The 11,003-nt window shown below is 42.7% G+C and overlaps 1 protein-coding gene across 1 annotated transcript in view; it reads left to right on the forward strand.

The window, feature by feature from the left end:
• The window catches only part of rspo4 (R-spondin 4), a 39,361-nt gene extending 33,975 nt beyond the window's left edge, over positions 1-5,386 (forward strand). Inside the window, exon 5 of the mRNA XM_034869769.1 lies at positions 5,053-5,386. Coding sequence (XP_034725660.1) covers positions 5,053-5,258 — 206 coding nt within the window. The 3' untranslated portion in view covers positions 5,259-5,386. The remainder of the gene's footprint in view (positions 1-5,052) is intronic.
• Positions 5,387-11,003: the final 5,617 nt, after the last annotated feature.

Below are 11,003 nucleotides of genomic sequence, written 5' to 3' on the forward strand. Positions count from 1 at the left end.
ATAACTTTTAACTATTGACTTTAGAGGTTTTGGTTGGTCATTGGGACGATCACTTCCCACTGCCTCAAGATAGCAACACTCCCAGAATGTACCTGAACACACCTCCCTGTAAGACCAGCACACCCAGAATACACCTGAACACACCTCCCTGTAAGACCAGCACACCCAGAATGTACCTGAACACACCTCCCTGTAAGAGCAGCACACCCAGAATACACCTGAACACACCTCCCTGTAAGAGCAGCACACCCATAATGCACCTGAACACACCTCCCTGTAAGAGCAGCACACCCATAATGCACCTGAACACACCTCCCTTTAAGACTAGCACGAACATTGACACATTGGAGGTGCATTTATTATTTAAACGACAAGGGGACTGGATGGTCTTAAAATGGCAAAGACATTTCCGTTGGGCTTTGCACCATGTCCCACATCCAGGACTGCTCCAGTGCCCCCGGAAATTCCCTAATTTCGGCTTGATTTCATTTACCTTTCACTTTTTTTGTGTTACAATTCTGACCTCCGGTGGATTTCTGATGACTATGGTTACCTGGTCCTCAGATCTCTGAGGGTAAATCCAGACAGCTAGCTAGACTATCTGTCCTATCTGAGGACTATGGTTACCTGGTCCTCAGATCTCTGCAGGGTAAATCCAGACAGCTAGCTAGACTATCTGTCCAATCTGAGGACTATGGTTACCTGGTCCTCAGATCTCTGCAGGGTGAATCCAGACAGCTAGCTAGACTATCTGTCCAATCTGAGGACTATGGTTACCTGGTCCTCAGATCTCTGCAGGGTAAATCCAGACAGCTAGCTAGACTATCTGTCCAATCCGAGTTTTCTGCTGACAACTTAAACTACTTTTGAACGTACACCTTCCACCAGAACTTGAAATGGTCCCATTCAAAAATTGGGTAACACGTAATAATAAATCATATTAACGTGACCATTTCATAAACTGGCGTGAGACCGTTCCACCTTTTCATTGGTGCACACGCATGCCCAGTATACATGAAAGGTCATGTGATTTAGGCGTGTTAGTAAGGGTAGAGATTCATCCTGCTATAAAGCTAAAAGTCTTGAGGGGACAGAGTAATAATTAATAGTGTAGTTTGAAAAAGCAAAACGTGCTGTAAACACGGGGGGCGGATGAACCAAAAAGGTCATTTCTGAATTCTAATTGGAAGAGTTTGAGGTGAGGTTTAAGGTTGGCTTCTTTTCTGCTCTCTCTTTCTTTCCTGCCTGCATTTGTTTTACTCTCTGATGTCCCACCAACCTCTAAATCAGTCTCAGCGCTGTATATTACAGAACATCATTCCACGTTTAAACCACAGCCAAAAACACTGAAGCCCTCCTCTCCATCACTGAACATCAAAACCACATTTCTATGTGGGCTAAACCCGCTTTAATAACACGAGACAGCTATATGAGACATCCAGATAAGTTTTAACCTGATGTGTCATAATGTATTGTGAAATATGAAGATATTTATTCATTGAGTTCAAACCCACTAAAGTCAAATCCTCTGGCTTTTAAAAATGACATCAAATCTGATCTATTAGTGTGTTCACAACAGAGAACACGTCAGATATGTGTTGAGATTTGACTCTTTCTGTACACTTGCGGCCAAAATTCCCCTTTGAAAGCAGCGATACATCACAGAGAATACTTCACGGTCACATCTGGACTCTGCACAGACCATCAACTGGCAGGATTCTGCGCATCACTTTACATAATACTTCACAGTAATTATCCTGGATCAACATCTGAGGCTACCCAACACCGGAACAGCATTTACACGGAGAAAAAAAAAAAAAGATTCAGCCACCGTTAGCGTCTCTGCAGTTCTGCACATTTTTCCACAATCTTTTGATCAATTCTGAACACGCAGAGATACTGACACCAGCGTTTGATCTCGTTGTGCTGTCCTGTGCAGTGCAGGAGGACATGTAATCTCGTGAAGTGAAAGTAAGGTGTAGATCAGCTCCGCTGTTGCACAGTGGAAGTCTGAAAGCACACACACGTGTGTGTTCCACCAGATTCAAGACAGTTTTATGGGACGTAAAGGGGAAATCGGATCTAGTACAGCACAGTGTGAGATCCCAGTTCATTGAACGGACGGCTTTTCATTCTGGTGAGCAGGCTCTTCATAACATAAAAGGTTTATTCTCCCGCCTAAAGAAGATGCACTCGGGCGGAATGTCCGCAGCACCTGAACTATCCCAGAAGTACAACGCCGTGGATAGAGACTACTTGTTAAGTGGTAGTTAATGTCCAGTGGAGGTTTGAGATTCTGTCTGAAGAAATACTGCAGCAGTAAAGCTCCTGTGTCCCGTGTCTTCTGAACAGCGCAATACAACAAAAAGAGCTGCGGTAGGAGAAATTAGTTAGGGAGAAAACTCAGACACCAGAGAGAGGACAGAGAGGACGGGGAAGCCCGTCTTCATCAACCTGTTCCAACTATCGGGAGATGCAGCTCACGGACGTCATGGCAACAGAACGACGTTATGACGTGTGGAGTTCTTTAGTGTGGTTACATAACTGGAGTGGACAACAAAGACCAACCGGATCAAATGCATTCAACGAACAAACTAAAGACGTACATTTATTTTAAGTTCCATTAAATGGGGGGGGGGGGGGGGTCACATTGAGCTTTTAAAAATGTACTTGAAAGTAACGCATTAGTCACTTTCTGAAGTAACTAGTTACTTTTATCATTTGTAACTAGTAGCTAATTACTTTTTAAAAGTAACAACCATGGTACATTCAAAGTCCCTTAGGCGAGGCAGCTTCATCTGAGCAGCACAGCGATTCAAAGTGCTTCACCAAAACATCAAAGAGCGGTTCAAAACTGTTAAAAACATAATATCAGCTAAAAGACAGTAAGACGTGAAATTAGAGCTGGGCGATATGGAGTAGGTCGCGGGTTGGACTCCGACCTGCGGCCCTTTGCTGCATGTCACCCCCCCTCTCGCTTCCCTTTCATGTCTTCCTCTATCCCATGGAAATAAAGGCCTTAAAATAATCTTCAAAAAATAAAAAATAAAGTACATTCCAATATTTCACCATATTACTATACTATACTATATTATGTAGTTTCACCAAATACATCAAGGCTGATTTTGCAGCAATATTGTAGAGTTGACTATTGGTTTGACACGTAAATAATATAAGGTGGATATAATTAAACAGATCCAACAGTCTGGTAAGTTGCATGACTTTCCCATACTGTGGCCTGTAAAACCAGGAAAAGACAACGCTTATGTTATATTGCAATATCCAAAATCTAAGAAATCATTATCTAGCCTTATATTAGTGTAGATTTGATAGTTATATATTGCCCAGCCCTATATGAAATACAAAGTGTTGAGTGTGAAACTGAATTTAATGAAAGCATCAAACAGAAACGTGTTCAGCCTGGATTTAAAAGAAGAGTTGTACTTTTCCAGACACGTGAGGACTAAAAACACCATCACCTGTGTGAGGGTACAGCGACTGGCCATTGCGTGCAATATGTCCGCAGTGCTTCATAATTATTAATAACACACTGCTGGGTCAACATGTCTCACTCTGTCAGGCTTAACCATTGGGGAGTGATGCTAAAGGGGGGCGACAGCAGCGTCCCGGGTCTGATTCTGCAGGAGCCCTCCACGGCCGGCTCTTTAGGAATGATAAAACCAAGTATGCAGCGTAACCAGGGACAGATGTGAGACGGCCAAAGCACAACTAAATAAACTGCACACTGGAAGAAAAACAGTTGTGCTATGCACTGTTTTAACCACTGGTGGAATGTAACCAAGTACATTTACTCAATTACTGCACTTAAGTACCCATTTGAGGTACTTGTACTTTACTTGAGTCTCTTCTTTTCATGTCCCTTTCTACTTCTACTCCGCTACATTTCAGAGAGAAATATTCTACTTTTTACACCACTACAGCTTTAGTTACTTTACAGATAAAGATTTTAGCACACAATACACGTTGTTTATAAAATACAATGTTTTATTAGAAATTAAACTAGCTGACATTATCTAGGCCTACAGGTCCAGCGGAGATGATTCGCTGATTAATATCTTAGTTAATCAACAGAACTGTTTGGATCATCTCCAGTTTCTCTCATGTGAGGATTTATCTGCATCGACTACTTTACTTTTAATACATTTTTTGATGATACGTACATTACATACAAACATTTACAATGCAGGACTTTTACTTGAAAAAAGTATTTTTACAGTGTGGTATTGGTACTTTTACTTAAGTAGAGGTTGTGAATATACTAGTGGTTATAAAGTGGTGATAGAATGGTTTTAGAGTACTTCACACTTCCTTAAAGTCTCCTAATTGGGTATGTAACACACACACACACACACACACACACAGTGTAGACGAGACAGTATGGTCTCATATTTTACTGTAATGGTATACGTTGTCTGCTATTTCATTACTAAATTCACTTCAATAGGTTTTTTATGCGAGTAATAAACTCTATAAAGGTCAACTATTGATGGCTAATTGCAGATTTAATCAGATTTAATCAGTAATCAGTGCAGCTTAATGTGCTCTACAAACAAGCCTCAAGGACCATTAAGGTCCGTCTAGAAAATCTTTCCACCATTTTGAATCTTTTGAAAACCATATCAATTTTTCATAAAAAGGCACATATTTGACTTACAAAGATTTCTCACATAAAAAGTCTGGGGAGTGAAGTTAGCGATGAAACAATGCAGACCAGTTCTGAGATCTGCGCGACCTATTCAGAAGCCCAGCTGATCCCAGATCAGCGGTGGAGCCTGTGGACATTCTGGGTCGGGACCAGGCCTCATGGTTAGAGCTCGTTGACGTCCCCTGTGAGGCTCGTTGAGACCCCCCCGCCCGCCCCAGTTTTCAGAGGCGGTTCAAACTGGGAGATTATCAGGGGCCAGAGGTGTCGATGGGACTCTGAGGTTGTAATGTCCCGGTCACCCACCAAACTGTCGTTATTCAACTGTGACCAGGTCAAACCGGTTTTGCATTCTGTCCTCCCTTTAACGTTTGCTTTTCATCCTTTAGAAAGAAGAACTAATAAAAAAGGAGGATTTGGAAGGAAGAAGGAGAAAAAACAACAGCTGCTCGCCAACGACGACGTCGGCAACTCGCCAAACGGAACGGCAGGCGGCGCCAGCGAGCACGAAGGTCACTGGAGCGACGAGACGGACGCACAGCTCAACGCCACACCTGACACGTGCTGGAACATGACGTCAGCGGGGGCTCTGTAACCCGGGACCACGTCAGTGGTTCTGCACAACCTTAATTAACACGCACTGCCATTCACCACAAGCTTGTTTACTGGAAAAATGAACAAATAACTTGATAATACGACAAAGAAATTCTTAGGCTATGTGCCCACTTGGGTGACAAGGGCGCTTTTGTGGTAAAAAGAAAAAAAAAGAAAAGAAAAAAAAGAGGCAGAGTGTCTTTTGTGGCTTGAACAGCTGTTACAGTATCTGTGAGACTATGTGGGGCAGCGCTGACATTAGATATACATAGAGATAAAGCAAAGTGGTGGAGCGAGCTAGAGACAGAACAGAAAGACAGAGAGAGAGAGAGAGGCTAACTTTAGATAAAACAAAGTGGTGGAGCGAGCTAGAGACAGAACAGATAGACAGAGAGAGAGAGAGAGAGGCTAACGTTAGATAAAACATAGTGGTGGAGCGAGCTAGAGACAGAACAGAGAGAGAGAGAGAGAGAGGGGCTAGCGTTAGATAAAACAACACTGTAAGTTCCCTGTACACAGAGCACCCGGTCACATGATCTAACTCGCTGAGCTCCGACAGGTCTCGCTACTCCTCTTCTCATTGGTCAAAACAATAGGACTCCAACGTAAAACAGGCGCCGGCAGCTTAAAACCAGGATGTGTATGTAGGGATGTGTATCACGTCACCCAAGTGGGGGCCCCCTGATAGAGACAGTGCTCCATGGCTTCAAGAGTGGCCCCCAAACTCCAGAAAAACCTTGACCTCAAACTAAGTGTTCATGTTAATCCACCGTAACGCATGCAAATGTGCCTGCTGACCAGCAGTTATCTGTCTGTGAATCTGGGGGGTGGAGCTTCTGGGGGGGTGGGGCGGTCATTGTTTAGCAGTTGAGTTCATACATCAACAATCTTCCTGCACCTTAAAACTCTTCAATACGTCGTCAACCCGCCCCTCAGACACGCGGGTCTGCCTACCCTGCAGAGGATTACTCAGTGCAGTCGTTATCTAGTTCAAAAATAAGGATTCAATTAAAGGAGGGAGAATGAATTGTGTGTGCCTGACCAGTGTTTGACAAGCAGTGAGACCCCCCCGCCCTCCGACCCACTCCAGGCTGTAGGTGGCGCCAGAGGAGCCGACCTGCTTCATGTAGTTCTACTGGATGTTAAGGGTCAGTTTGAGCAGACATGACAGGAAGTTTGTTTTTTATTTTTGGAAGGCTTAACTACTGCACCTTTAAGATGATCGGCTTCTGGTGTGCAGTTAGGAACCGCTGGTGAATGTGTCCCCTTTGTTGTGTTACCTGCCGGGTCCTGGGGGTCGTTTCCAATCAGAGAGGGGTGAAGAAACTGAGGCCAGACCACAAGCTCGCCACACACAGTAACGCTAAAAACAGAGAAGCTGGTCAGTAAACCTCTGCATCATCTCACTAAAAGTGTCTCTTTTTTCTGGATGCCTTTGTTTTTGAGGTAAAAATGCTGGAAATGCAGACAACGTTGTTGCATATTGTTTTTCACAAATATTTGTTGTATTTGTAAAAAAGGAATTCTTGAAGTTAAAAGTTTCAAGAAGTTCCTCTTTACACTTTGCCTTTAAAATCACATTTCAAGTATTTAGTTGACATGTTTTTGACAATATAGACGGAGAAAATATATGCATTAAATGTGGTATTCATAAACTCGCCAGCCTTGTATTCAGCCTGCCTTAGCCGATGTTGCACAACTACAGCTACAGGAAACAGTAGCATGACTGAAGACGAGGGGAGTCCTTCAGGTCTGTTCATTGGCTAGCTTCTGTCTGTTGTATATTTATCAATATTTCTATGACTAAATGGGATTTTATTCCATAACCTGAATGTATGTTCCAATAAATGTATATTTTGATGCTGCAGACATCCACCTTCTGTAAATGTGTTGCATACACGAGACTACGCTGCAGGTGGCTAGGGAAAGCCGCTTAACGGACAGATGTCACCATGAAACTTCCATTAGGACAAAGATTCATCACATTACAAGTTATTTCTGATATTGTATGTTTAAATATGCAAGTTATGCATTATCTTATTAAATATGCACTCGTTTCCAGAAGAGAAATGTGAACATATAATCAAGGTTGTTTCATTTTGTTGACTTATTAGTGTCAACGGTTTTCACACAGGGGAATTAAGTGTCTCTTTCCATCACTCCATAAATCAGAAAATACTCTCAACAGCAAATCAATATATACACATATAGAGGGATGTATGGAAGTGTTGCTGAACTGGAGCAACACGACTCATTTTGAGAAAAAGGCCTTTACATAAACTCATATGTTCAGTAAAATTCTACAAAATGTTATTGAAAGCTGCTTATTACTGAGAGAATATTTAATCCAGTCCTTCGCATCCTATACCTCTTATGCATGTGTGTGTATATATATACACAAACACACACACACACACATACACACACACCGGGTCTAAAGTTTGGGGTCACTTAGAAATGTCCACTACCTCCATTGTAAACAGAATACCAGCTGACATTAATATGATTGTTTTTAATCAATTTTGTGCTTACATAATTAGAAAAGGGTTCTCCATTGTTTTTCTAGGTAGTTCTTTAAAATAATATCGGATTAGGAAACAGAATGAACCTTTGGAACATTGGATGAATGGTTGCTGATAATAGGCAATGTTATTGCATCAAAGATCAATGCCCCCCCCCCCCTTAGATCAGCTGGTATGCTGTTGATAATGGAGTGGAATGGACATTTGTAAGTATGTAAGTCCCAGTTATAAGACACTTAGGACAGGAAAGAGACCTTTCTACTGACTCTGAAATGAAAGACGCCCAGGGTCCCTGTCATCAGCGTGGACGGGCCGGAGGACGGCAGGCCAGATGTCCCTACTGTGAGACGTCTGAGACAGCGCTACAGGGAGACAGGAAGCACAGCTGATCGTCCTCGCAGTTGCAGACCACGTGCACCAACACCTGCGTAGGATCAGTACATCAGGACATCACACCTGGGGGGACAGGTACAGGAGGAGGTGTACCGCAGTACTTCATGAACTGGCCAGTCTGGTGCAGTACATGAAGAGATGTACTGCAGTATTTAATGCAGCTGGTGGCCACACCAGATACTGAGGGCAACTTTTGATGTTGAAAACAGGTTATGTGTTCACTGGTGGTGCACTACAGTTTTTATTGCTCTTGTTCTCTACGGGCTCAATCTTTCTCAGCGTTACAGGGCCGCTGCAGTCTTTCCCAGCATGCAATGTGCAGAGAACCACACAGTGGACGGCTGCCAGACCACACCAGGGTCCCCACAGTCGACAAACCTGAAAATACGACACAAAATTAAGAAATTACAGCGAAGGCGATTCAGCAAAAAGAAAACTATTCTCCACAGAAAGAAGGAACTACTCACCAGGGACGAAGGAAAGTTGAAAGTCATCTTTTATTGCACAATAAAAGATCACACATACCATGTCTCGACTCATGAGATTGGTCCACATGGGAATACAGAGAGTTATAGTTACAAATAAGAAAATAAAACCCCCACCGTATCACTTACGCAGTAATGACCAGGTTTCTGACGGAAGGAGCAGCCTGGTATGGTCTTTCTGCGAGTTTTAGAACAACTTCCCCCCCGTGGATTCCACTGCACCCTGTTCAGTGATTCACCTCGCCCTCTCTGTCATGGTGAGCCGGCTGGTTCCACAGACCAGTTAGGAGGAAGAGGTGAAGTTCCCATTCCTTAGTCAACTGTCCAAAACCTGCAATCATCTGATTCTAATCTTTGCTTTCCAGCGATCTTACCCAGTGGGTCAAACATTGATTTTTTGAATGTTTCGGTATTATTTTGTTGCGTGTTCGTGCTGCTGTTCTGTAACAAATCGAGTGATGAGAGTGCTAGTTTCTCCTCTCAAAAACAAAACGGCTCCAACGAGCTAAAAACGATCTCGGCAAGAGTTTCTGAAAAACACAAATGTTACTACGACATGATGCTGCTTTGATTGCATTTTAAGGAGCTAATTCTTGTTGATTTGTCTGGACAGCCACCAAGACACACTCTCACGCCGCAGAGACACAAGACAACATGTCTGTTGTCAGGAAATACAAGACACCAAAGGTCAAAGTAGTCTTAAAGGGGGGTGTCCCGGTGTGCACGCTCAGATTTAAACAGTTTACGAGACAACTGTCAGGCTGACATATGTGAAAATCATGAAATAATCCACGTTTCTCATTACGAACAATACCAGAAGATTGAAATCATTTCAGAAACGTTGTAGCTATCTATTAATGTTTGATGCTAACTTGTAGCCAGCAGTGAACCAACTTGGTTAAATAGTTCCATTTGTACTGTGTTGACATAAAAAAAGTCTCTCGTAGCATATTGTATGCTACTTGTTGCAGAGTCACGCCTGAAAAACTCAGATCTGCCCTGGCCTCCCGCCGGGGAGTAAATCCTGTCATTATACACTATATTCACCTCTTGTGTGAAGGAAACTATTTCAGACTTTTAATGAATTTATGTATTATGAACTATTGTATCGAAGCAAATAATTACAAGACAAAATAGGTTGTGATCATTTTAAATGGAACATCGTGAAGTTTGACACACCTGCCTCTCTATTTCAGATTTGGAAAGCCTTTGAAATGGGCTTGGATTTTCTCTGCAGCTATGAGAGTTTGACACCCGGGTACATTCCATTTTTTATTTCTTTCAAACAACTGGCCTCCTTCTACAGGAAGGTCAAAGGTCACAGGGTTGTAATTAGCACCATCTACTAGCTACATGCAGGTAAAATATGCATGTGGCCAGTAGATTTGCTCACAATGGTACTCTATTGGGTGGCTGGTAAAAACTGAACATTCTTTAGCCAATTGGCTGGTAGATGAAAAGGTCCACTTTTTAACCCTGGCTCCAAATCAGCAGACAGGGATCCATGGACCCAGATCAGTCTTCAAACCGAAGCAGACAACAGCAGCATTAAAATGCAATCAAGAAGAGTGTGATGGCCGTGATGCGGGCGGCTGAAACCAAACACCAGAACCAGCACGTGATGGTTTGGTTACCCACCAACTTGAAACTAGTCTGGCCAAGACCAAGACTTTTTTTTTAAGAACTGATGTTTCTCCACCTGGATCTAAATTACCTACAATCCAGGATTGATGACTTGAAAAAGAAAGAAATACATTGAAAAGAAATAAATGACTCACTGGAGCTAAAACTGTGTAGACCTGGGCTCGCTTTCCATCCAGAGATGCGGTTTCTGAAGCAGGGTACATTAATGCCGTGTCTGCTGCTAGCTTTCAATCATCTTCTCTGGAAATGTAGTCTGAAAATACACAGATGGACATGTTATCATTTGGATCAGCGGCATCCTGGGTCCAGGGTTTCAGCCCAATAACCCGAGAGGGAATTTATCTTATATTATTGGATTATTATCGTATGGCCCGTATAGCTCAGTGCCCCTAATATTGTCGGGAAATTACACAGGAGGTATGCTGGGGATCTTAAGCATGTCATTAGGGCTGCAAAAAGAAAAGCAGAGGGTAAAACCTCCATGTGAACCAAAATGCTTTCAGTCATTAATCAGTCATGAGACAACGATGTAAAGACGAGAACTATACAATAAATACGTCATTTATGATAAGAGAGAACAACGTTTACAACATTTTGAGGTGACCATTTCAGTTTACCAAAAAGGATTTCAATGAAAAGAAAAAACACTGTTAAAGAAGGCATGGTGTGACAGGAACAGACCTAACAACCTCCGACTGACTG

The sequence above is a fragment of the Etheostoma cragini genome, chromosome 4 (assembly GCF_013103735.1).
Source record: "Etheostoma cragini isolate CJK2018 chromosome 4, CSU_Ecrag_1.0, whole genome shotgun sequence".
In the NCBI taxonomy this organism is placed as follows: domain Eukaryota; kingdom Metazoa; phylum Chordata; class Actinopteri; order Perciformes; family Percidae; genus Etheostoma; species Etheostoma cragini.